The sequence below is a fragment of the Falco naumanni genome, chromosome 1 (assembly GCF_017639655.2).
Source record: "Falco naumanni isolate bFalNau1 chromosome 1, bFalNau1.pat, whole genome shotgun sequence".
Classification (NCBI taxonomy): Eukaryota; Metazoa; Chordata; class Aves; order Falconiformes; family Falconidae; genus Falco; species Falco naumanni.
The window spans coordinates 39,052,555-39,078,522 of record NC_054054.1 but is presented as its reverse complement, the minus strand read 5'-3'; the positions used below and the strand labels follow the sequence as shown (position 1 = coordinate 39,078,522).

General features: G+C 52.0%; 1 protein-coding gene across 1 annotated transcript; it reads left to right on the top strand.

Annotated features, from left to right (window-relative positions):
• The first annotated feature begins 1,489 nt into the window (after positions 1 to 1,489).
• LOC121086594 (cytochrome P450 26B1) lies at positions 1,490 to 20,871 on the top strand. Its single transcript, XM_040590510.1, has 6 exons — positions 1,490 to 1,758; positions 3,955 to 4,179; positions 17,086 to 17,361; positions 18,402 to 18,557; positions 19,233 to 19,514; positions 20,460 to 20,871. The coding sequence occupies exons 1-6, from the start codon at positions 1,555 to 1,557 to the stop codon at positions 20,850 to 20,852; spliced, it is 1,536 nt and encodes a 511-aa protein (XP_040446444.1). The 5' UTR covers positions 1,490 to 1,554; the 3' UTR covers positions 20,853 to 20,871.
• Positions 20,872 to 25,968: the final 5,097 nt, after the last annotated feature.

Sequence of the window (25,968 nt, the reverse complement as noted above, 5' to 3'; positions counted from 1 at the left end):
GGAAAAGGGGAAACAAGGATTAAATACTGGGGGGTGCATCCCAAGAGGGGCACGATCAAGGACTGAATACTGGGGGGCAGCACGGCAAGGGGGACACAATCAAGTGTTAAATACTGGGGGGGAGCACTGCAAGGGGGACACGATCAAGGATTGAATATTGGTGAGGGAGCATGGCAAGGGGGACACGACCAAGGATTGAATATTGGGGGGTACATTGCAAGGGCGAATCATCAGGGAGGGGAGTCATTTCGAGGGGAAAATGATGGAGGGGGATCAGTGCAAGGAGAGCATCCTTAAGGGTTAAATACTGGGGGGAGGGGGGAAGTGAATTGGGGAGGGGGTGCAGATCATCGTGGGAGGGGGGCTGGTGGGCGCCGGGGCTGAGCCGCGCTTGTCTCTCCGCAGGCCGAAGGTACGGACGGCGGCGGTGAAGGAGGAGGAGGAAGAGGAGGAGGAGGATGAGGCCGAGGAGCGCGGCGTGACCGTGCGGCGGGCGGCGGGCCAGGGCTCGCACGCTCCAGCGCCGCGTCCGCCCGGCTCGGCCCGCCCCCCCCGAGCCCTCTGAAGTGAGGGTGGGTGTGCGGGGGGAGCAGCCGTGCTGGCGGCCGGCCCAGCCCCGGCTTCCCCGCCTCTATATAAACACACATTGACTTTCTTTTTTTACTCAAACTCAACATTGAGAGGGGCTATACCCAGCAGCCCTGCCTCCCTCTTTACTAAGTCTGGTGAAAAGTCTGGGGCTAACAAATAACCGGCATATAGATATATATATATTTATAGAGATATATTTATATATATATAGATGGAGATATAAACCGATCTGTCTCGCTCCGTGTGTATAGATACATATATATAGCTATTTAATTCTTCCATCTCTCCAGGTCGTGGCTGACTTATTTTATGATTTTTTAATATTTTTTTAAAATCTCGCTCCTTTTTTTTTTCTTTCATTTTTTTCCCCTTCTGGTGTGTGTGGCTTTGCCTTGAAAGCAAGCGAAAGCCAGAGCATCTGCATTTGGACTTTTTGGGGGTCTTTTTCTTTTTTTTTTCTTTCACTCCGGGTTGTTCTTTTTTTTTTTTCCTTTTTCCTTTTTTTTTTCCCCTCCCGAGTTTTTGGCTACTCAGTTGCCCCCACCCCCTTCTTTTGGGGTCTCCTAGTTTTTTCTCCCCCCACCCCCCTTTTTGTGTTGTGTGGGGTGGTTTTTTTCGCCTGTGTCACTCTGTCAAGTTTATTCCAAACAAGAACAAAGTTTTCAGACAAGGGACAGAGGAGAAACTGCTTTTTGGGTCCCCCTTTTCTTTTTTCTTTCCCTTTTTTTCCCACCCCTCCCCTATTTTCCTGTGTTTTTTTAACCTGCCAGCGGAGAGGGGGCGAGCCCGGCCCCCCCGCCCAAGGACCCCCCAGGCAGCCCTTAGCGTGTGCTCCGCAATCTCCCTCTTTTTTTTTTTTTTTTTTTTTTTTCTTCCCCGTGCGTGCGTGTGTGTGGGTGCGAGTGTGGTGCCTGTCAAGGGGCTGTTTCTCTCCCCACCCTCCTCCTCCTCCTTCTTCCAAATATGCTTTTTGCAAGTTTTGATCTCGTCTCGGCACTGGCTACCCTCGCGGCGTGCTTGGTGTCACTGACTTTGCTGCTGGCCGTGTCCCAACAGCTGTGGCAGCTCCGCTGGGCTGCCACCCGCGACAAAACCTGCAAGCTACCAATCCCTAAAGGCTCTATGGGATTCCCTTTAATCGGAGAAACCTTCCACTGGCTCCTGCAGGTAAGGAGGATTCCCTTCCCTTCCCTTTTCCCTTTTCCCTTCCCTTCCCTCTCTGGAAGGTGGGCTGGGACCGGCGCTTTTTTTTTTTTTTTTTTTTAAAGGGCTTTTTCTTTTCTTTCTTTTTTTTTTTTTCTTTTTTTTTTTTCTTTCCCTTTCGATTGCATCATGCGGGTTCCCGGCGAGCTGGGGAGGTAGCTGGGGCAGGGGGCTGGTGGTGGCTATGTGGGGGGGACACACCGAGGGAGCACGGCACGGCTCGGCTCGGCTCGGCCCGCCGCGCTGCGCTCCCCGGCCGGGCGCTGCGGGGCTGCCCGGTGGGGTCTGCTTGCTAGCGGGGAAGCGGCGGGGGGTCTCCGCCGTGCTGCCAAAAATCTTTTCTCCACACACCCCCCTCAGCCTAAATCCTTAAAAAGTAATAAAATAAAGCCGAGGGTGGGAGGTAGCCCCGGGGTGCGCTGCCGCTCCGGGGCGGGGGTGGCTGTGGCTCCCCGAGTCGTGCCCCCCCCGGCTCGCCCGTGCAATGGGGTCCCCGTCCCCCATCCCCGTCCCCTGGGCTGCTTCCGTCGGGTTCTCAACCCGCCCGGCTCGGGTCCGGTCCTGGGGGAAGCCCGCGGAGGTAATCGGTAGATTAACCCGGGATTAACCTTGCTAAATGCTGAACAGCGGCGGGCGGAGCGGGATCCCCCCGGACCGCGTTGCGAGGGTGACTGCCAAAAAAAAAAAAAAAAAAAGAAAGAAAAAAATGATAAAAATAAAGAGAAAAAATATATTAAAAAGAGAAAAAATACTAAAACAAAAAAAAAGGGGGGGAGGGGGAAGCGAGGAGAGGAGGCAGGAGGCGGCCCGGGGTTGTCCCGCTCCGGGGGGGGCCGCGGGCCGGGCTGGGGGCACCCCTGGGGCTCGCAGCATCCCAGGAGGGAACCCTCGAAGAAAATGAGTCCGAGGGTTTCCCACCCGCTCCTCCCAGGGCGGGATGAAAATCACGATCCGCGAAGAGGAGCCTGGAGAGGATGCTCCCGCCAGCGAAGGTCGCGTTTCATTGACGGGACCGCCGAGGGGATGGCGGAGCCCGCGGCCGAGCAGGGCAACCCGGTCCCGGCTGGGAGGGCTGCGGTGTCCCCCGGTGTCGTCCCCCCCCCCCCCCTCCCCCGCCGCCGGGGAAGCCCCGGCACGGGAGCCCGGAGCGGCAGCTCCGCTCCCCGGCCGGCCCCCTCCCCGCCAGCGGCGCCGAAGGGGTTAACCGCACGCTCTCAATAGGGCTTTATTTTTTAAAGAAATTTATCAGATTTTTACAGGGGGACCAGAAAAGGGTTCTCGCTTTTCCACAGGCTCCGTCCAAACAGAGTCCAGGGCTAAAAATACAAAATTTTGTATAAATTGGACTCCATTCGAAACTTCTGCCACATAAAGGTCCTCTTTGTGCTGCCCTGGAAATGGTGTACAAATAACTCTTTATTAATGCCACAAAAAGGGCTTTAATTATATTTACGGAGATCAAGAAACAGGGTCACCTGAACATCTGAAATTCACAACCGCGCTTTTGTTTCAAAATAAACACCCGCGCTCCCAGCCCAGCGCCGGGGCGCGGAGCTGCCGCGCTCGCAGCTATTATCCCCGCTCGGGATGGTTTTTTTTTGGGGGACACCCCCCCCCCGCTCCTTCGGCTCCATCCACCTCCTCGCCGACAAAAGCCCCCGGAGCATGTGGGAAAGTTATTAAACCTTCTCAAATCTGGAGATTTACTCAGGCAAATTGCAGCCTTTCGAGTAAATTCAGCCTGAGCGGGAAAAAAAAAAAAAAAAGAAAAGAGAGAATGGGAAAAAAAAGGGGGGTAAGGGGGGGAAAGGTTAAAAAGTGCCAGGGGAGGTAAAGGTAGAAGTGAAAGGGAGGAGGAGGAGGAAGGGGGGCGAAGGGCGCGGACTCCCGCCGGGGCGGCTGGAGGAGTGGGCGCGCCGCGGGCAGCGCCGGGCGCCCCGTCGGAGGGAGCCGGGCTGTGCGCGGGTGGGATGTCGGGGTTACCCCGCCCCCACCCACCCCCGCGGCCGGGTTGCCCCCCCTCCCCATCTCCCCCGGCTGCACCGTGGGGATCCCCACGCGTTGGTGCGGTGCGCGGAGAGGCCGTGCCGTAACACCACCCCAACCTGTGCTCCCCTCCCCCGCCCCCCCCCCCCCCCCCCCCCCCCCCCTCAACCGCAGGGCTCCTGCTTCCAGTCTTCCCGGCGGGAGAAGTACGGGAATGTCTTCAAGACGCACTTGCTGGGGCGGCCGCTGGTGCGGGTGACGGGCGCGGAAAACGTGCGGAAGATCTTGATGGGGGAGCATCACCTGGTGAGCACGGAGTGGCCGCGCAGCACCCGCATGCTGCTGGGCCCCAACACTGTGGCCAACTCCATCGGCGACATCCATCGCCACAAGAGGAAGGTGAGCGTCCCACGCGAGACCGGGAAAGCCGCGGGGGAAGGGGGCGGGGCGTGGGTCCGCACGTAGGGCAGGAGAACACCTTCCCTTCTTCCCTCTCGTCTGCCTCTCCTTCCCCCCTCCTCCTCTCCCCGCAGCCCCCACCCCCCAGTGCGTGGGAGGCAGGCCCCGCGTGGGCGCTCCCCCCACCTCGTGTCCGCGATCGATGCCTTTGAGGAATTTAAAAGGGCGATGGGGAGGAGAGAAGGTGAACGGGGAGGGCGTCACAGGGGAGGGCTGCTCTGCAGGTTGCTGCTGAGGGTGGAGGTGCTGCCCCTCTCCACCCATCACCCTACGGACACCCCCCACCCCACCCCCCCGCAGCCGGGGACACGCGTGGGGGGCGCTGCCGTGCGCGGAGCAGCGAGAGTGGGCCCAGAGTGCTCTTAAAAGGGCGATGAGGAGTGAGGGCACAGCGCAGCATGGGGGCGGGGGGGCAAAGAAGCGTGCCCCCCCCCCCCCCCCCCCCCCCCCGCCTTTTCCATGCTTCACCACGGGGGTGTTGCAGGAAGACCCCGTGGGGTTTGTGCTTGCTGGGGGGGGGGGGTGGGGTCGTGGTGCTGAGCATTGCATTGGATTTCAGGGAGACTGGGGCGCTGGTGGAGGTCCCAGAATGAAGTGTATGTGGGGGGGGACGGACACTGAACTGGTAGCAGGGGGATGCTGAGCCCCTCCTGGGGTCTTGCTTTGCCTCACCTCCTCAGTGGTCCTGGGGTCAGAGCCTCCTTACAGGCCCCAGGGCAGGGCAACCTGTTTTTGGGGCTCTGTGTGTGTGTTGAGCCCAAGCAGATGTGGGGGATCATCCTCTTGTCCCCCCATCAGCAAAGGTGGTGGCAAAGGTGATGCAGGCTGGTGTGGTGGCATGGATGGTGGCTTTTGCATCCCATCCTCCATGGGACAGGCCCTTTCCCAGCTTTGGGGCAGGCAGTGGCTTTGGGGTGAAGGTAATGTTCCCCCCTCTGTCTGTGGTGCGGAGATGGCATCAGTGGCACAGCCAGCGTGGTACCCAGCACCAAGAGTCTGTCCCAGTCCCTGCCCCGAAGCAAGGTCTGCTTTCGCTCCCTGCTCCAGCAGGATTTCCTATTTTGGGGTATATATGGCTACAAAATCCCTACCAAACCCAATTGCTCACTCTTTTATCCCGGGGGAGCAGACGAGAAAACAAACACCACATGACACCTATTAGTCACATTTCTTAATGCACTGGCGGCCAGGACTTGAGCGATACCACAAGAAATGCCGTGTCAATCCCTACCCGAGACCAGGGTAAACGCAGTGTTTGCAATTACCTGTTTACTTGGGCTGCTTTTTTTTAATTTTATTTTTCTTTAAGGAGGGAGGCGTTTTTTCCAACCTTGCTGTCAAAGAGAAAGGGTGATAGTTCATGGGGCTCCCTCCAACACGGAGCATAATTTGCAGCAGGAGAGGTGCAGGGGAACAGGCAGTGATGTGCTTTGCTTCAGCAGCAGGAGGAAGGCAGCAGTTTTGGCTCCGATTTGTTTCCCATTAACGGAGGGTTAAGCAGCAGCAGCCACCAGTGATTTGAGGGTGCCTCTATGCTCCTTCGCTGCTGCTTTTATCTTCTGCACAGCAAGATAATTTTTTGCTACTGAAAAGTGGGTAGCTGAAGGCCTTTGGTTGCCATCGCGTTAATAAAACCGCGGAATTCTGACCTCAGGAACAGACACTGGGGAGGCGAGGAGAGCGTGTGTTATGGGAATGGGGTCATGGAAAAGGGAGGCCTGACCTTTGTGGTATCCTGATGGACTTATAATTTGTACCACAGCTCAGATGGGGAGTGCCAGCACCAGCAAGGAGAGATGCCAGCAGCATAGAAAGGGTAGAGCCTCTCTCCCTTGATATTCATACCTGATGTTCTCACTTTTGCTGTTTTTTCCTAGTGGGAAATATATGTCCCACCCTAAGCAGTGAATCCCAATGTTTTCAGGTTTTTCTGAATCCAAAGGCTGGTCTGGGTCCCCATTCTCTTCCTCAAAGCCCTTTTGCCTTCCAAATTTCTGGCATCACGAGTGATCCCAAGCTGGCAAGGATCCTAATTCCTGCCTGAGGGACGGCCCAAAACCTCTTAAGAACAAGCATTCTGATAAAACGCTGTCCCAGGATGACCCTTGCTCCTGCACGCACACCTTGCCACTGCTTTGAGCTCTGGTGTATTTGAGAGCAAACACCTTCCCTGGATCAGTGGGGCTGGGAATGCTTAGAGTAGCTAATTATTTTTTAAGCTTTCTCTTTCAGCAGCATGAGGTTGGGTACACCGGGCTCAGCTGGTTCCCTTCCCTTTGAAAACGGGAGGTTATTCTGATTCCTTCACTTGGTCTCCTCTTAATTACTATTTTCGCGGAGCTGAACATCTCATGCGTCATGCACCCTTGGGTGCTCCCTGAGCCTGGCAGCTGCTTGGATCACCTTCTCCCCTACGTAAAACTATCCCTCGCCCTGGACCGCATGAGTTGCGCATGCAGAGATAAGGTGAACCTGCTTCTAATGGGAATAAAATAGATCATTTTATTCTTGTCGAGATTGCGATGACCAGATTAAAGTTTTTTCCAGGCCAGGTGCATTCTACCAGCAGAAATTGCTGGCGTCTTTTAAGTTCATTAGCCCTGAGCTTTTGTTGCTGTTAAATGGCATTGACTTTTAACTCTCCCCGCCCTGCTGCTGAGGCTCTGAGGTGTGAGGAGGAAGCATTAGATTTAAGACTTAAGCTTGCTACTTCTAGGTGGAAGTTTTTCTTTCAGATACCTGGTTTGTACCTTCCTCTTGAACCTCTGAGGAACTGAGCAATGAACTTGTTGGCAAAAGGCAGCGTTTTTTTCCCAGAATTAGCCAACTTTCATAGTAAGGATGCTAGCATTAATAGAAATCTTGAAAGAATCGGAGCAGTCTGAAAGCTCCATGCAGAAGAGCAGTAGTATTTCCTAGGAAACCTTTTAGGTTGTTGATAATTCAGTGTAGAGCATTGTAGAGCTTTCTGGAGTGAAGAATTCCACCTCTCAAATTTTGTTTTCTACCTCATCTCTAAGCTTGAGCCTTTGCTTCCTTTTAAGTGGTTTCTCCTTCTCTGGCCTTGCCAGAAAATTGTACATGAGGTATAATTTCTCATGAGGTTGCTTGCAGCACAGGATGCTGGCCAACACAAGGAAAGGCAGAGTGTGAAACCCCGTGTGCTCACCCTCTGCTGCGATTCCATCCATTGGGGTCAGCTCTAGCTCTTGTTCCACCAACCCTTACGTGGTCACCACCTGTGATAAATCCTTGCCGTCTTTCTAAAAGCCAGTGGAGTCGCACTTATTTGCAGCAGCGCTGACACATACTCTTTCATCATTCCCTGGCAATCGAGCCGTGGTCTCTCTCCTCTTGATGGGACAGATTGCCACTGAGATGTGAAGACGGGCTCTAGCAAAGAGCTTCAAACCCAACATGTTCTTACATGATGTTTCTGGTAGCTTGCCATTGAAATCGGCTGTTTTTCTGGCCATGTGTTGTGAAGCTTTCCGAAGAGTTTTAACTCTTCAATGTAATTTTGAGATCAGCGAATTGCAGCTATCGCCACTGCATCTGCTGTAGGAGACTTTGCCCTTGGTGGTGACAGGATCAGAGCTGGGCTGGACAACTGAGTCTCCGGAGATCTTCTCTTTGGCTTGCTGTTTCCCTATCTCAGCTTCTTTTCAGAATCTTGTATGGATTCAGTATCTCCTTCCATAAAGTGGCTGAATATCCTCGTCTCCATCCCTGGGCTACCAGAAGCTTTAATCCCAGAGGTGTTGATAAAGGACTCCAAGAGGCACATGCCAAAGGTGCTCAGGAGGAACAAAGCCATATTAACACTCCGGTAGCTATGGCAGCTCTCTCTTTTCCCATCCTCTATTTATTAAAGCTCCCCCGCAGGAAGCTGTCAAAGTTAATATAAATTGAAGAAAAATTCGCCCTTTGGGGAAATGAACTCTCCAATTATTAGAGGGGGAGTCTCTAGGTGTAAAGTCAACTTTTCATGGGGACGTGACAGCAGGGCTGGGAGCAGGGCTTGCCTGCACAAGGGGTATCGCTTTATTGCAGATGTCATCAGTGTTGGCTCTGTCCTTTGCCTGAGATGAAGCTGGTCGATAAGAACAGTTTACAAGTAGTAAACAAAAGCAACCCAAAACTCCTCAGCCACCCTCCTGAGATAAATATCTACCAAGAGGCTGTGACTGCTGTTGGGTCATGGAGTTTATGTTGATGTCAGAGAAGGATCTGGGCCACCCGTGCTGCAGCTTGTTCCTCCATGGTGGCATCTTTGTCTCAAAATCACCTTGCAGGTTTCTGGCAGGAGTAGCCACGTTACTCTTGCACCTGGCCTGAGCATGGGCATGGCTTTGCTCTGGCTTTTTAGTGACAGATCCCTGTCTCTCCCCATCACATGAAGGATGCACATCATCCCCTGCAGTCAGACGTGACATTCCAAGGGAGGCGAGTGCCTGCTCTTCTACAGTAACTCATTGGGAAGGGGTGACTGGCGACAGTGACTGGCTAAGGGTGCTCCTTGCTCCATGCTCCGGTACTCTCCCCATCCTGCTCTTGTTTTGGTGGCACAGCCACACTACCTCTGCCATACCCTGTTCCTGGCTGTTCATCTTGCCCTAGATCTTTCCTTGTAGGCATCTCCAGTTCCCTTTTCCACCCGTGAGCTCCCATTTCTACCAGTGAAACTTCAGTGAAATCACTGCAGTCTCTCCAGATTTACCACGTGTGTCTTTTGAAGTGTCGATCCCTGGGTCAATATGAGCTGTCAGGAAGACAAAGCAAATCTACTCTTAGGCACGGTGATAACGTTGGCTCTGGTTTTATGGGATGTAAGGCCAGTGGGAAGCTGAAGTTCAGCAAACAGGGAGGGAGGCGCTCCTGTGCCTCTGCCCGTGAGGGACCCCAGCATCTCAGTGGAGAAGGAAATGGGAGTTGGAAATGGCCAGGACACATGGTCCTTAGGTTTTAGGTCTAGACTGAGCAGTGCCTGGGGCCAGGAAGGAGTTTCCCCGTGCAGGATACGCACTGCCGGCACGGGTGTGCTATGGTGCGCGGGGAAGGTGGGACTCAGACTTTCCTCAGAAGCATCCAGCCTTGGCAGAAAAGTGCTGGACTTGCCGGGGCCGTGCTCTGTTCCAGCATAGTAATCCCAAAATAGGCATAGCTGGCTTAAGAAAGAATAAAATAAAAGCAGTCCGTGGGCTGGGTAGACATCCTAGACCTGGAGACTTGAGGAGGAAGCAGACAGTGGTGCAGAGAAATGGCCTGTTTTGTCTCACTGTCCAAAACTACATCATTCATTAACACACCACAATTAATGTTCTGCCTCGGAGGCATACAAGTGTTGAGCTTATTAGCACCAAGTAGAAAGGTCTGAGGCTTTAATATAGTTTGCAAGAGGATTAAGAACACAAAAGGGGCCATAAATTTACAGCCAAATATAAACCAGCTGCTGTGGGCTGGACTTGGGGGGGGGGGGGGGGGCGGGGGGGGAGGGAGGGAAGGACGGAGATGAGGGAGAGGGGCGGGAGGAGGAAGGAGGGATGGGAGGCAGCGGGAACGTACCTTTCTCACTACAAAAAAATCCTGACCCAAGTTGTAGAGAGGGGTTTTTTAGGGTTTGGAGGTTTTTTTTCCTTGCATTTCCACCCAGCCCCACCACTCTCCTTCGTGAGACTTGTAAATCCCATGGTGGAAAAGAAACCATTCCCTTCCATCCAAGCCCCCCCACCCCCCCCTCAATTGTATCAGTCAGCTCAAGCAGGCTGGATTGCAGCTGCCATCAGCTGGCTCACCTGCAGCCCTTCCTCAGCATGTCCATGTCGGGCTGCTGCCCTTAAGCTTTAATCCATGGGCAAAAGCCACTGGGGCCGGAGAAAAGGCTTTCTTTGAAGGAGTAGGGCTCCTGCTCGTGGTCTTGGGGAAGAATTTGTCAGCTAGGTTGGCTCATTGACTTTAGACCAAATAGTGCTGTCATCTACAGTGGTGTAAATCCAGAGTAATTCCAATGGATTAAAAAAAAAGCAAAGCACAGGCGCTCCTGGCTGAAAGACAAATTTCATGTGTTTTTCATAGCACCTTCCACCCCAAAATGCCCCGCAAGCTCAGGCCCTGCTTTGAGAAGCTGTACTGTGTCAGGACGTGGTCACAGCCCAGGAGCTGTACGATGCTGTGAACGGAACCTCTTTCCCGTAGGCTTTTCTACCTTTCTGTGGCATTGGGGATGGAAGTTGTTGGATGTTCTGTGTGGGCTGCAGTGCTCTGTGCTGGGTGGAGCTGCAGCCTGCAGCCCATGGCTCTGCGTGGGTCCAGGGTCTACTTCAGAGCGGGATCAGGGGAGGCCAGGAGCTAATCCCAGAGATGGGGGGGTAGATTTTCAGGTTCAGGATCCGTCCTACATTGTCTTTGTGTAGCTTTGGTTTTCTATGCATCATACTCCACCCTTCCAAGCAACTCAAGCAATCTGCTAAGTTGAAATTCGTAATATCCTGCCCATCCCTCTGGGAACTGAGTGCTTTGCTTCAGGTTAATGATGCTCTCCATCTCAGGTGGCACTTCTACCCCTGAATATATCTCTCTGTCAGACAGCTTGCTCTTCAACTTCCTATTCCTCAAGTTTGTATGGTGGCTTTGGGTCATCTGAGCCCTTGTCATCTCCTCCCTCAGCTTGGTTTAAAGCTCAGAAGATGTCTTGCTGATAGTCTGTGGGAGCTCTCGCATGGATATGCAGGCACACCTCTGCGCTGTCAGGTGTGTGCTCATCTCCATATGATGCATCGAGGTCTCGCAAGACCTTACTCAGGATTTTGGCAGCAGAGTTGCTGGGGGAAACACTTCTCCAAGAGTCTTCCCCTATTTTTGCCAAGACACCATGCGTGCTCAGAAAGGCATATTTATTTCACCTTTGGGAGGGGGTGGGCTGTGTCATGGGGTGGGTGTTTCCCTCTCATCTCCTCTGTGAGTGTGGCCACCCCACATGCTCTGCTCTGCTCCCCGCTTGTGGAACACTTGGCAAGACCAGGGATTAAGTGCTCCCATGGAAGAGCACTTGAGGCTGGTTTCTTTGCCAAGTCTGGTTTTGTCTCTAGAGTCCGTGCTCTGGGTTGCTTAAATGCATGGAGTTCCTTCCCTTTGGTCTCTCCTCCATGCTCCAGGAAGATGCACGGGGTCAGCAGAAAGGGGATTTTTCTCCTAATATTTCTCCTCCATTGGCTCCACAGTGGTGGGCAGGGCAGTATCCCTCCTGCCTGGACAAGTTGCTTTCCTCCTCTTTAGCTCTGGATAGACTCTCCTCTCCACACCACAGATCTGGGATTTAGTTTGTGGTCCAAACCCAAATGGGATAGCCCATCCCAGTTTGATCCGGCCCTCTGCCACCGATGAATGGCCTCTCTGACCATGCAGCAGTGTGCCTGGTGGGTTTGTGGGATGGTCCTTCTCCTCGGCTCCAGCCAAAGGCACTAGCCACAGGCAGGGTGTGTGCATGCCCTGTTGGACCTCTTCTCGGCCAGCTGATCCCACCTTTCTAATCCCTTCTGGCTGGACACGGCTCCCATTTCTTTGCCACACTATCTGTTGATGTGATATCTTCTTTCTCTCTCCCTCCCTGTGTTTGATTCCCTCCTTGAAGAGCGGTGACAATACATAAGGTGAATTTGACTCTCTCAAATGCGCTGGTTCCTTATGAGTAAATAGGGGCACTTGGAGCAGTGCTTCAGAGGTGGTGGAGGCATGCAGATGCTGAAGAACCGCTGTGTGCCAAGGTAGCCCCATTATGTGGGGTAAGAAGCCTACATAGCTGGTTCCATTTTGGTAGTGGTGGCAAGTTTTTTTGAGACGTGAGGCAGTTCTGAAGAGGGAGGTGCTGAGACAGATGTAGGGTGGCATGCTTCTTCCTTGCTCTCCCCAACAGCCTGGGCATCACAGCCCCTCTAACCTGATAGCCTGTTAAAGGGGTTTGGATCAAAAGTGAAATCTCCCATGCCATGTGGAGGGTTTGTAGAAGAGATGCTTGGACATGGAGATTTTTGATCCATGGGGAAATGGGGTGCTTGGGCTTGTTTTTATTCTGAACTTGAGAGGAAATATGAAATGCTAGAGTTTCTTACAACCCTAAATGCTTACCAAAAAAAAAAAAAATATTAGGGGTATGGGCAACCATGAAAGGTGCATGGTCATCATGATGTGGCCCAAGGATGCAGAAATGATCTTTACACTTTTTTCCAGCACAATTTTTTTGAGAATCATCCGAATTTCAGTGAAACTTTTTTTTTTTTGCAAAGGCACTCCGTTTCTCATCTTCAGCTGGGCCAAGTTTGGAGACTCGAGCTACTGTAACCAGACTCCCTTTGGAGATGGATTGCAGTATTCATGGGGCTCTTGCATTTCTCCCTGGGTGAAGCTGCTGCTCCCCCAGGACACCCACGCTCCTCACCTGCCCTCTGTATGCCGTGCTGTGCTTTGATGGGCAAACCCAGAATTGCTCATTCTGTGTGTCTGGGAGCTGAAACTTTTGGCTTTTCCCTCCGTACGGGCCTGGATTCCTCCCATGATGGAGCATGGCAGGAGACTGTGGAGTGGTCCATGTGTTCTATTTTCCAATTACAGCATAGGGAGAAAAGGGATCAACTCTTTGATGTGTGCCTGTGAAAGGCAAAGCTCTTCATAAATAGATGGCAGACTGTCAGGGCAGCAGTGGGGTTTTGTGGAGGTCCTCTCCTCTTTGCAGTGCCTTGCATAATGTTCACAACTTTTTTTTTTTGCTGTGTTTTTCCTTTGCTCATGCTCTTGGTACCAGGGCAGCCTCTTGCCCATGAGCCTTCTCATCCTGCTCCAAAAATATCACAGTTTACAAGCCCGCTGGAGCATGGCAGTGGGCTCCATGTCTGGCAGGTCCATGTCTGATGCTGGAGAGAGGCAGACATTCATTATAACGTGGCGACAGGATGGCGTTGGGACAAACGCTGCCTGTTCTTTTGAAACATAGGAAGAAATAGTATGTCTCGAGGTTGAGACATTGCTTTGGATGCTTCCTGACACATCCTGCCAGCCAAACCACCAGTGGGTGCCAAATTGGTTCATGAAAACATCTCCATGCTCATCGTGCCTTTGTTTGGTCGGGCCAGAAGCTCTGGCTGGCGTGGACTGGATGAGACACAGGTGCCTGATCCCAAAGCATAAGTTTTCCTCCTGGAGGGGTGGAAGAAGAAGCTCAGTTCCCTCTTTGCCATGCTGATGTGCTGGGCAGTAGTAGGGGAACTGCAGGTTGGGGATGGCAAAAGGCAGGGGCTGAAGCTGGTGCTTGGGCTGGGAAAGCTTGGCCAGCACCAAGGAGGGGTAACACAATTAAAAGTATTGTCCCTGCTAAGTTCTTTCCACCCTGGCTGCCAAACAAAGCCTTTGCTACACATGGAAACACTGTGCGTTGAAGCTCAGGGCTCTTCACTTGAATGTCCTCTCCTCTTCGGTGTGGTTTAAGGATGGAGCTGGGCTACTTTCTAGCCAGGACTGGGGGCAGTTCACTGTCACACAGGGCTGGATCTGTCCAGGAGATCCTGGAACTGAGACACTGAGAAGGAGTTTTCTGCTTTAGGAAAACCATAAATCTTTAAGTATCCTGTTTCCACTGTGAGGTGGATTCAGAAGTTTCCAGCCAGGCTCTCTGGGTGGTGGTGTCTCCCTCAGCACAGGGTGAGCGCATGTGTGTGTGGGTGTAAATGATTGCCCTCAGACAGAGCAAATCCCCAGACTTGTCTTTTTTTGAGACATATCAAAATGTCAGAAAAAATGGGGGCTCTTTCCAGCATCCCCCGAAAGTCCTGGCCACTGTCCGTCCTGGCACTGCCACTGAGGCTACTTGGCCAGACCCCCACCATGGCTGGGCTATTGCATCTTGGTGTTAGCAAAGCCGAGCATCCCCTTAATGATGACCTTGCCTCTTGGCATCTCTGCAGCAGCTTGTTTTGCACCGATGCTCCTTGCTGCCTGGTCTTGCTCCAGCGAGCGGCCGAGACGTTCGGTCCGACTTCACTAGAGGGCGCAGGAATTTTAGGCTAGAAACGCGCGGAGGTTTGTCCGGGAAAGTTGGCTGCCTTTTCCTCCTTTTTAATCAACTGGAAAGATGCAGGGTTGAACTGGAGGTGACTGGAAGGGGATCCAGACTTGCGTCTGGCTGGGGAAGGATCCACTGACGTCTGGGATTAGGCGGCGTGGAGCGCAGTGGCGGCGAGCGGACGGGACGCTGCAGCGAGCCGGCCGTGTGGCTGGGAGCTGCAGGCTCCAGCAGGCCAGGGATGCAGCTGGCTGGGGCTGGAGGAGCCTGGCGGCAAAAGGACAGCTCAAGAAAGAGCAAAAAGATTTTACCCCCCACCATTAACCCCCTAGTGCTAAATGCTCCCCCTTTGACCTCTGTAGGGGCTCAGACTTCTCTTCCTGAGGGTCCCCCTCCTCTGTGCCTTCTCTGCACATCACTCCTTGGGACGGGCACTCTCCTCTTCAGAGTCCAGCTTGGTCTGCAGGGTGTGGGTCCAGCCCCGGGCTGGGCTTTTGCACCACTGCAGCACTTTTCCACGGTGAGACAAGAGGCATTCCTTGGGCTGCTGTACTTTTTGCAGGGTGCAGGGGGTCCCCAAGCACTTTGGGAGATGCAGGATAGAGCTGGAGGAGGAGGTCCCAGCTCAGGAGCCCCAGCTCAGGAGCCCCAAGGGCCACCTCCATCGGGATGGTGGCTCCAAGCAGGGCTGCAGCCTCGGTGTTCCTTAAGCAGAGGCTGTCCCCTCATCGGGTCTGCTTTCAGCTGAAGAAACTGAGTTATGGGAAGCCTCTGGGGAGAGCGGGGTGATTCACTGGGAGCCTCTGTCCTTATCCCACCTCCCCAGCATGGATGAAGGGCAGATGCCAGCCAGATGGGAGACATGGGTGTCCCTTCGCTGGCCCCACTTAGGAGGTCCTGTCCAATCCCTGTGGAGCATCTCGTGGCTGCCAGCTCTCCTGCAGCTGGCACTCCCTCAAAGCCTGGTGTCCTGCTCATGGCCATCAGTAGCCGGCCCTTTCTCAACTCCCTTCATACCTTCCCCAGGCAGCTGAGGGACTCAGCTTTAACACCTCCAGCTTTTCTTTTCCAAGAGGCTGCTTTTTCACTCACCCCCTCACACACGCAGGTCTGCCTGAGCATCGTTTCCCTTTTCAAGCTTAAAAATAGCTTGTGAAGTGCAGAGAGGCGGCAGAGAGGCAGCAGCCACACCGTCTCACGCCCTCGCCGTGATCTTGCTGCCCCGCTGTTCATTCATTCATTCCTCTGCTCCGTTCATTCATGCCTCTGCTCTGCGTAGCCATCTGGGGACAGCTGTCTGTCTGCAGGCGGATCTGTTTGTTGGTCTGCTTGCATTTTCTTTCCCATCCCTCCTACCATCCCATTTGGGTGCTGGTATTTCCGTGGGGAGCCTCTGAGCCCTGCCCCACCGTGTATCGTGTGATGAGCTTTGCTCAGGGCTCAGCCCAAGCCCGGTGCGTTATGAAGCAGCTCTTGTCGAGCCTCCTGCCCAGGGCTGCGAGGGGACAGAGGTGTTATTTCACCAAACAAACTCCCAGTGAACGATGTGCATTAGCAATGAGGGGTCGCAGCCAGGAAAATATTACCTTTCCCTTTGAGTGCTGACTGCGGAGGAAATTCTCACATTTACAGCTCCAGTGAGTCCGGCGCTCATGGAAAGAGGGGGCGGCTTTGATTTCTCTCCTCTTGTTGGTTTGATAACTTCACAGCCCCCCCACCGTGCACTGAGCCCCCCCGGGAATCGGCCACCGGTGGAGGCTACGCAGGCTTGCAGCTCCCTCCTTGGGAGCCTGTTTTAATTTGATTTTCCTGGAGGCCTGGCATGTGGTGGTGTGTGTGTGCCTACTGCCCTGTGTGTGTGTGTGTAGGTTAATAAAAAATAAACAAACAGCACTTTTTCCTCTGGTGCACTCTGGGAGGGATGCAGCAGGGATGCTGAATGAAAGCGTGTGCTGTGGGCTGCACCGGGGAGGGCTGAAGGGACATTCCTGGCATTGCTGAGCTCCTCGTGCAACATGGGCCCTGGCCCAAATTGGAGTAAGGAGCCGTTAGCATCGGGGGCCTGGGGAGGCCCACTCCCGCACAGTGTTTACTCGCAGAGCTTAAATTAATACTGTCTGCTGACATCAGGCCTTTTTTTCCCCCGTTTCCTAAGGAAATGAGCCGTGTGCGATTGCCACCTCTGTGTACGAGTGTGCTTTCTTCCCCACTTGAACCCCTGTCTAAGTTCAGCCAGTTTTCGCAGAGATCCTAAATGCCTCAAAATAATTATTTTCCTTAATTTTTTATGTATATTTAAAAAGGATGGTTGATGGGTGGGAGAAACCGCCAAGTCTTCCCGTGGAGAGACAAGCTTGCATGTGTCTGTGTGCGTGCACAACAGTAATGTTAGATACTAGAGAATCCCAGTGGAAGAGGTGTATTAGTAGCATCCAGATCCTGGGGTGAATGTAACTGGGAGGCATGAGACACGAAGCTGGCTCCATCCTTCCTGCCACGCACAGGATGAAGCATTTCCTCCCATCTCTGGTTTGCACCCTGTTATTGCCTGTCATCTGTGGTGGCTGTGGTGGGGATCAGCCTGTGGAGGATCTGTCAGCTGATGTCCATCAACCCTTTTAGGCAGCTGTTTTAGGAATCGGTGATTCTGGATGATGGGTTCTGGATGATGATGAGTCCTCTGCTCCGTGCAGGAGACCTGTGATGTCCATTTTTGTGGGCAGAAGTTGGTTACGGGAGAAGGCAGAGTAGGGTGTTGGGGCTGTGTAGAAATCTCCACTTGCTTTCTTTGGCAGGTTTTCTCCAAAATCTTCAGCCATGAGGCACTGGAGAGCTATCTCCCCAAGATCCAGCTTGTGATCAAAGACACCCTTCGGGCCTGGAGCAGCAACCCTGAGTCCATCAATGTCTACCATGAGACCCAGAAGCTCACCTTCCGCATGGCCATCCGTGTCCTGCTGGGCTTCCGCATCCCCGATGAGGAACTCAACCGCCTCTTTGAGGTCTACCAGCAATTTGTGGAGAATGTCTTCTCCCTGCCTGTGGATCTGCCCTTCAGTGGCTACAGGAGGGTAAGAGATTTTGGCTGAGTCCTCCACCAGCTGATAACACTAATCTTATGTCAATGGGATGGTGGCTAATCCAGCCTCTACAGGTTCTCGGAGGGATGTCTTCTCACCCTCTCAATTCTAGAAGTGAGTTCATTTTGGGCTACAAAGTCCTGTTTCAGTAGAGTGGAGAAGAAGATCCATCCATAGGTTTTTAGAGCACTAGGGACTTTGCAGTTTGATGCAAGGGAGGATACAGTCAGGACTTGCCCAGATTTAATGCATCATTTTTCCTCACCCATAACTGGCAGTTTTGCTGTGTTCTTTTCTTTGTGGGACCCTTGTCCTGTTAATTCCCTCCTGTCCTCAGGGTGAAACAGGTCAGTGGACCTTCTAATTCTAAGAACTGTTCTCGTTTTCTGATGAATGGTGCAAAATGAAAACAACAAAAACTGCAAACAAAAAGATAGTATTTTTTAATAGGGAACTTTGGTAACAGAAACATGGGGTTTTAAAATTTATTTTTGTCATGATCACTGCAAATTTTATTACCGTTATTTGACCACATGAATGACCCCAAACCATCTGCAGCCCTGAAGCGTTTGCAGCAGCAGGTTAGCCCAGTGCAGCTGTGCTCAGATAGGAATTGCTTTACTGAGACCAGGTGATAAAATTGCTTGGAAAGCCCATTACGGTCCTGGGAAGAGGATCCTTTCAGATGAATTGACTTTCCTTTGAGATACAATTTTCCCAGGGTTTGCCATACATCCCAGGGTGAGCCGGAGGCCTGTGAACTGGTGTAGTACTGGGGCTCCCACATTATACCTATCATTTGCACGTAGGTGCTGATTACTCTTGCCTGTAATCTTGGCCACTCAGGACTTGCTCCTCCTGGCCAGGGAACAACTTCAGCATCTTTATACTTCTCTTTGAGCATCTGCAATTACAGTTGTATTACTTAGGCCTGTTGTCCTGAGCACGTCTCCAGCTCCTGGGGACTCTGGGCTGGGGATGGTAGTGCTAATGTTGTGTCCTATGTAGTCTGATGGCTCCCTGCTCCACAGGGCATCCGGGCACGTGAGACACTGCAGAAGGGGCTGGAGAAAGCCATCCAGGAGAAACTGCAGAACACACAGGGCAAAGACTATGCTGATGCACTGGACATCCTGATAGAGAGTGGCAAAGAGCATGGCAAGGAGCTAACCATGCAGGAGCTGAAGGTAAAGATCTTCTCCATGGTCACCTGGTGCTCACTGTGCTCAGAGCAGGGACTCCCCAAAGAGCAAAGCGTGAGCTGCTGCAAGGAGAATTTTTTAGGGCAGACCTGAGATGGTCAGTGAGAGCTGGGGGGCCACAGTATGTTGCTGGAGCTGCAGGTGAATCTTGGTCTGGGGGATTATGGTGCCAACAAGCTTTCCTATGGGACATATTTGTTTGCAGATCATGCTCAGCCCTTTCTAAAAAGCATTTCCAGGGAAGACCAGAAGACTGTACAAGTTTGCTGAAACTTTCAGCCTTGACCAGCTTCATCCCTTGACCCATGCAGTTTTGTAGTGCCTCCTTTGCAGGGCATATGAGCCCTCGGCAGGTTATCTGCAGCAGGGTCATGGCATAACTTGTCATTCATGTGCTATCAAAAGCCATTCCCAGGGTTTTTTCTCCTGCCTCTCTGATCCATAGCATCTTCCAAGGCTGTGTGGGAAGCTCCCTGTGGTGGGTGTCCAAGACCTGTGCTTGCACAAGAAGGGACCTTGCAGTTAGAAGTGACCAGGCTGGAGAGCTGCTGGGGAAAAAAATGCCCCACAGCAGCCTGTGTGCCTGTCCCTTGACATGCCATGGCTGCTGGCCTGTCTGTCCATCCTGTTTCTTACCCTGGGTTTGCTCTTGTCTTTCAGGATGGCACCCTGGAGCTCATCTTTGCCGCCTACGCCACCACTGCCAGTGCCAGCACCTCTCTGATCATGCAGCTTCTCAAACACCCCCGGGTCCTGGAGAAGCTGCGGGAGGAGCTGCGCAGCAAGGGCATCCTCCACAACGGTTGCATCTGCGAGGGCTCCCTCCGGCTAGACAATATCAACAGCCTTCACTACCTGGACTGCGTCATCAAGGAGGTGCTTCGCCTCTTCACCCCCATCTCTGGGGGGTACCGGACGGTGCTGCAAACCTTCGAGCTGGATGTGAGTATCACCATCTCTCTGGGATGTGGCTGCACCATGAGCTCCCCATAATAGCCTTTTACATGATGTTGCAAAGCTTGCTCAAGCCTGGGTTAGATGAGACATCAGGGAGGACAAATCAGGTCCTGCTGGTGATGGGAGTGGAATTGCTCTGGATTCAGAGGAAAGTGATGGGATCTGGCCTGTGGCAGGGAAGGGATGCACTCAAGCTGTCAAAGAGGAGACAGGCGTGATGCTTTAAAGAGCAACTTGTGACAAAGTTTGACGCCAAAATCTGAACTGGGGTGTGACAAGGAAAAGATTTACTGCAAAGGGCATCTCCAAGCTGCTGGATGACAGGCATATTACTCACTGCAATGGCTGGAATTTCCTACTAGCAAAACAAAATCTTGAGACCTGGCTTGTTGCTGTAAATCCTACTAATGTAACGATTTGAGTCGGGAACCTTTTAAAGTGCTCAGTGGATGATCAATCCACTCTGTTTCTCATTGCCCAGGCCCTGACATGTGTGTTGGGCGTGTGGGGCTGACAGCCAGCAGGGTGTGAGCAAAGCCATGGGATGCTCTGGGGAGGGCTGGCTGGCATATGGCACAGCACAGGCATGAGGAAAGCTGCTTCCCCTTGCTTGGTGGCAGTGGAGCACCAGGGGATTACTGGTAGGTGGCTTCTGCCAGTGATTGCAAAGCAAATAAATAGCAACGGATCATCTGGTGGGTCCCAGGGACAGAGGCAGAAATAAACTCAGGATTCCCATCTCCCAGCCCTTTGCACTGTGCTTTCTGGTTTTCTTATAAATCTGCATCACGCACAAGTAATAAACTCAAAGAAAATACAGAAAAAGCAGACAAAGCCAAGTGGTTTTATCTTGTCCTCCTGCTCCCTCTCCCTTTACAGTAGGGTTGACTTGCTCTGGTTTTCTCTCCACCCCTTCCCTCTTCTCTGCAGGGTTTCCAAATCCCCAAAGGCTGGAGCGTGATGTACAGCATCCGGGACACCCATGACACTGCCCCTGTCTTCAAGGACGTGGATGTCTTTGACCCCGACCGCTTTGGGCAGGGTCGAAGCGAAGACAAGGATGGCAGGTTCCACTACCTCCCCTTTGGAGGAGGCGTACGGACCTGTCTGGGCAAGCACCTGGCCAAGCTATTCCTCAAGGCGCTGGCCATTGAGTTGGCCAGCACCAGCCGCTTTGAGCTTGCCACCAGGACTTTCCCCAAAATCACCCTGGTGCCCGTGGTCCACCCTGTCGACGGCCTCAAGGTCAAATTTTTCGGACTGGATTCCAACCAGAACGAGATCCTGACAGGGACAGATGCCATGCTGGGGGCAACAGTGTAAAGCCCATGCTGGCAGTGCGAGGGATGGGCGGCCAGGGGACAGAGGGGTGGGGTGGGGGCAAGGGGACGAACAGGAGGGGAGGAGAGAGGGACGAGAAGCTTCTCCACGATGCTTGCTTCATAGAGCCTCCAGGTCGGGACCGCTTTCTCCACCAGCGAAGCTGCCAAAACCCTTCTGCTCTTCCCGTGGGGCGTGGAGAAGGTTGGGGTGTCGTCGTGTGTCTTGTTTCATTTGGAAGGAGGAAGAGTTGCAAAACCCGGGTTGAGCTGGGATCCATACACAGTATCTAAATATTATATATATATATATATAAATATATATAAAACATTTCTGCTGCGAGGAGGAGCACCGCAAAGGCCCGACTGTGGGAAAGGCTTTGGAAATCAGCCGATGATCAGAGGTCTGGCATCCCAGGGTAGCTCTCGGGTGGCCTCTGATCTTTTTTTTTTTAACAGTGTTAAATTAGCTGGTGATAACAGTGTTTTATTTTTGAGTTGGCGTGTTGTTTTTTGGTTTTTTTTTGTTTTTTTTTCCATTTGTTTGGTTGTGGTTTTTCTGGGGGCATTGGAGGCTTTCCTTGGTGAGGGAGAGATGAGCGATGCCCATTCCTGTGCCCTCTCCCACTGGTGCTGGGGCAGGCTGGGGAGAGGGCTGCTGTTTCGCCTCCGCTGCGGGACCGAAAAACCCTGTGGTGTCTTGTCCAGGGCTGAATGGATGGTGAACCATTCCTCTGAGGCCTCGGACAAGTGCATATTTGCATTTTGCAAAATGTATTTTGCATTTGGGGCTCTGGGGGTGTGTGTGTCCTTTTTTCCTCGTTGAGTTTCCTGCTGCTGCTACACGGCCTGTGTGCATCCATTCCCCTGCCACAGCCCCTCACCAGCCCCTTTCCCATGCAAAGGAAGCCTTTTTGAGGGCATTTGTGTGCCTTTGCTCTCCCCAAAGGTGCAGGCACCAGCATCAGAACTGCATGGCCCCGCTGACCCACCACGGCTCTGTGAACACTGGGGCACTGAGCAAAGCCGCCCCGTGCAGAGCTGCTCACTTCAGTGCGTCCTCTTCCACGGGAGGCATTTGCATTAAAGGTGATCTCTATAAATAAGTCAACGTACGCATTGTTTGTCTTGTGTTTGGGTTTTGTTTGGTGATGGGAGAGCTCGGCAGGAAGGAGAGCAAGCGGTGGGCTCCTTGCAGCTGTCCGCCCCATCCCACCGCTAACCCAGGAGAGGTGCCCTGCCCAAAGCTTCTCCAGCACAAGCAAGCAGCCACCAAGGTATCTTGCATTTGATTTGCTGGGTCGGTTTATTTTATTTTATTTTTTGCATGCAAGAGGCTTCTGGGTTGCGTGTGAGATGGGTGGGTTGTATTGAAAGTGAACACAGCTTCGCATGTAGGTGCAGAGCAAAAGCTCTCCGAGTGCCCCGGCAGGTGTTTGGTTCAGACCAGAGCCAAGCACAGGGCTGGGAGATCCCTCTCTGACTTGAGGCATCTCTTCCCAGCCTGCCCAGCCCCACTCCTCTCCCATCTCTTGCCCTCTGAGGTGGAGAAGAACACAAGAACCATGTCTGAGACCTCTCCTAACCATGATGGGAAAAGATCTTGTGCTTGGGTGGGCAGCTTGGCTTTCAGCTTTAAGGGTGTACAGATAAGTCAGAGGGGTTGAAATAAGAAAGGCGAAGCGGCAGATGCGGCTTACCAGGTTGCTTTGCAGGTTGTGCTCTTGACGAGTGGGTGCCTCTTTGGAAGGTCGAAGGAAGTGTGAAGCGAGCGATGGTGATGGCTACCTTTGCCAGCCTGTCGTCTGGTGGGGGCAAGGAGGAGGGAGGCAGTTTTTTTAGCCAGGAGAAGCACTTGAGATGGGATTGCCGTCAGCCAAGCTGTGAGAAACCCCCCAGGAGCAGCCCGGTGGATGGTCTTTGCTCACACCACTGTGGCATAGCTTGATTTTCAGGTTGATTTAACCTGAAAAAAAACGCCCAGTCTTCTAGGAGATGCCATTCAGATCCAGACCTTTCTTTCTGGTTGGCAAACAACATGCTGAACTCAAAAGCAAGGTCTCAGGAGCTTCTGGCTATGTGCACCATGTCTCTGAAGCAGAGGCTCAGCTAGTTTGCCAGCCTGGAAATTTTGAGTGAAACACCGCAAGCTCAGGCACTGTTGAGATTTCAGGTATTTTCTTTGGCCCTGATGGAGAGAAAAATGTCCCATTGACAAAAGGAGATTAATTGCAATTGAAATCCCAAAAAGCAAAAGAAGCAAAGGAGCACAGAAACCTGAATGCGACGAGAAGGGGTGAGTTTCCCAGGGGCAAGCATTTGGGGAAAGGTAAAAGTGCATGTGAGGGTGTCTATGGTCTTTGTGGACAATGAGCCCTTGTAGGACACGGGGATGGGGACAGGAGGTGGGTGGTCTGCAGGGAAGAGCTGCAGGGTGAAAACCCATCCGAGATCCACTGCCAGGTGCTCCCCAGGAGCTCCCAATTCCATCTGACATCTGTCAAGGGAATAAGACTGTGCTTGGGGGAGAGGAGACTGAAAAAGGGGAAAGCTGGAGAGGGGAAGGGGCAGCAAAGTGAAAAGGTCTGGTTAAAGCTCATGGGGGGCTTCGTGCCACACCGCAGTGAGCCAGAGCTCTTGGGCAGACTTCCGAAAGGGCTCGGTCCCACTTGTGCTTATGGGAAATCAGTGAAGGGTTTCACTGAAATTTTTATTTTAACTTCCAATGTCATTACAAATTGAAAACCAAACATGCTTCTGAGTGAGTGGTTGATTGGAGAGCGGTAATGTAAGATGCATACATCCATTATATATATATGCTTACATCATGTGTATATATAATGTTTGTGTGTGTGGGTATTTAATCTAGGCATAAGTAAGTCATGCTTTTGTTTTTCCATTCCTAACTAATATAACTTGACTAAAAAAAAGTTGCTGCAGTGGGTTTGCAGAGTAAAGCACTTTGAATCTCAGAATTGTTTTTGTTTGTTTTTTTTTTCTTAGCACAGTCCAATTTGCTATAATATTATTTTATACACAAATTTTTTTGTCTGTCTTTATAAACTATTATAAGTACTATTTTTGTTATAATTCAAAATAGATATTTAGTATAAAGTTTTGCTGTTAAATATTTGTTTTTTAGTAAAATATGATTGTTTTTCTCTTTATTGTAAACATTGTCTGGAAAAATATTAATATGTTTTATCACAGTTGTTTTTAATATTAAAAAAAAGAAAAAAGCACTTGTGAGGTTTTTCATTATGAAATTGGTGCCGTGTGAACATGTGTTTCAGTCATGTGGTTTTTAATATGTATATAATATTATGTGTTGCATATTAAAATGAATGTTGTGTATTTTGTGATCTTAAAAAAAAAATAATCCATGTGGCTATTTTATAGACTTCCATAATAAAAAGAGTTGAATCTCCAAACTTTTTGTTTCATATCCATCTGCATCTCCTTTTGAAGGGCTTATGTCCTCCTGGTTTGGGCTCTTAGGGTGACACCCACATCCAGGGAACAGGGACACCTCAGAAGCGGGATTTTTGAACCCCCCTGGGGACCTCAGGGTCTCCATGACCAGGGTGAGGCCTCACTGGCTGGCACGGATTGAAATACAGGAAATTCCACTTAAAAATAAGAAAAAGCTTTTTTATGGGGGGCGGAGGGGGTGTGGGTGGGGGGGGGTGGCCAAATGTTGAACCAAGTTGTCCAGAGATGTTGTGGATCCTCCATCCCTGGAGGTACTCAGAGCATGACTGGACGTGGTCCTGAGCAACCTGACCAAGGTGGCCCTGCTCTGAGGTCTGTCCCACCCTGAGGATTTGGTGAGCTCTAGGATGCCCAGTTTCTGCCCAAAGCTTTTACTTTTCCCCAGCCACAGACGGAGGCTGGACAAGACAGGCAGGAGGGAAGGGAAAGGTGCTCATTTCCAGTTGCGTGTGTGCCCTGGCCCTTGTTGCTGGCTCTTTCAGGAGCTCACAGTCATATTGAGGTGGCACAGGAGAGTGCCGTGGGCCAAAGAACATACACCCAACTACAGATGGTAATGGCAGGCTGGCATGGTGGACCAGACAAGGCAGGACACACTTCCCAAGGGTAGCCCAGGTGGGAAGGACCCTGTGATGGGCAGCAGACAGGTTGTCTGCAGCCCTCCCATCATCTCCTGTTTGGGCTATTGAGAGATAGATTGCTCCCATAACCAGCTCCTCAGCAAACCTGTGCCCCAGAGTTTTCTTTTAGCAGGGCTTGCTTTGAGCTTTTTAGACCCAAAATGTTTTAGGAACTTTTAGCCCTGGGTGGTGGGATGAAGGGCTTTACACGAGATGTGACAGGACAAGTTAGTGGTGGGAGTTTCAGCTGCACCCACCCCATCCCAGAGTGGAGATGGGGTAGGCTGAGGGTGCTTAGAGTAATTAGGTAATTATTTAAGTAATTAGCTTCTGTCTCCTTGCTCCCTTCCTATAAAAAAAAGCTGTGACAGCACCCTGGCTGTGTTGGGGAACAGGATGCTGCTGCTTTGCAAACCCTTCCTACGATCACATTCAAAGGCAAGTGATGGCTGGAGGAATTAATGTAGCTCTTTGCAGTTGGCTGGAAAATATGACCATGCAATCCAAGCCCTTGTCCCTTCAGTGCAGCCAGAGGATCTGAGGCTCCTTTCCCTCCCTTCAGTGCTTTGCAGCCACTCTCTTTTCCTAGTTGCTGTTCTGGATGTGTCCTGCCAACAGCGGTCTTGCCATGTCTGTCCTGGCTGTTGCCAAAAAAACACCGTGAGATTGCACTTGTCTGTGGTCCTGTCCCCTTCCTGGCCTCTCTTTGAGCCGAAGGGCCCAATGTGTCACCTTCTCACCCTTCCTTTCCCTTTCCAACCCACGATGCATTTATAATACCTGTCTGTCACCTGTTTAATAGCAGGGGAGGTCATTTCCTTTTGGCCTTTTCTCTTTGGGATTTCTTTTCTCCACCCCCACACCACCCCCTTCTCCCTCCCTTTGCTTCTATTTATTTATTTATTTTATGGCTTCTAGCAAGAAGCTGCACCACCCCTGGAGGGAGATGATGTGGTTCGCTTGGCTCCAGCAGAAGCAGGGAACATTTTTGGGTGGTCTCGCGGGAGC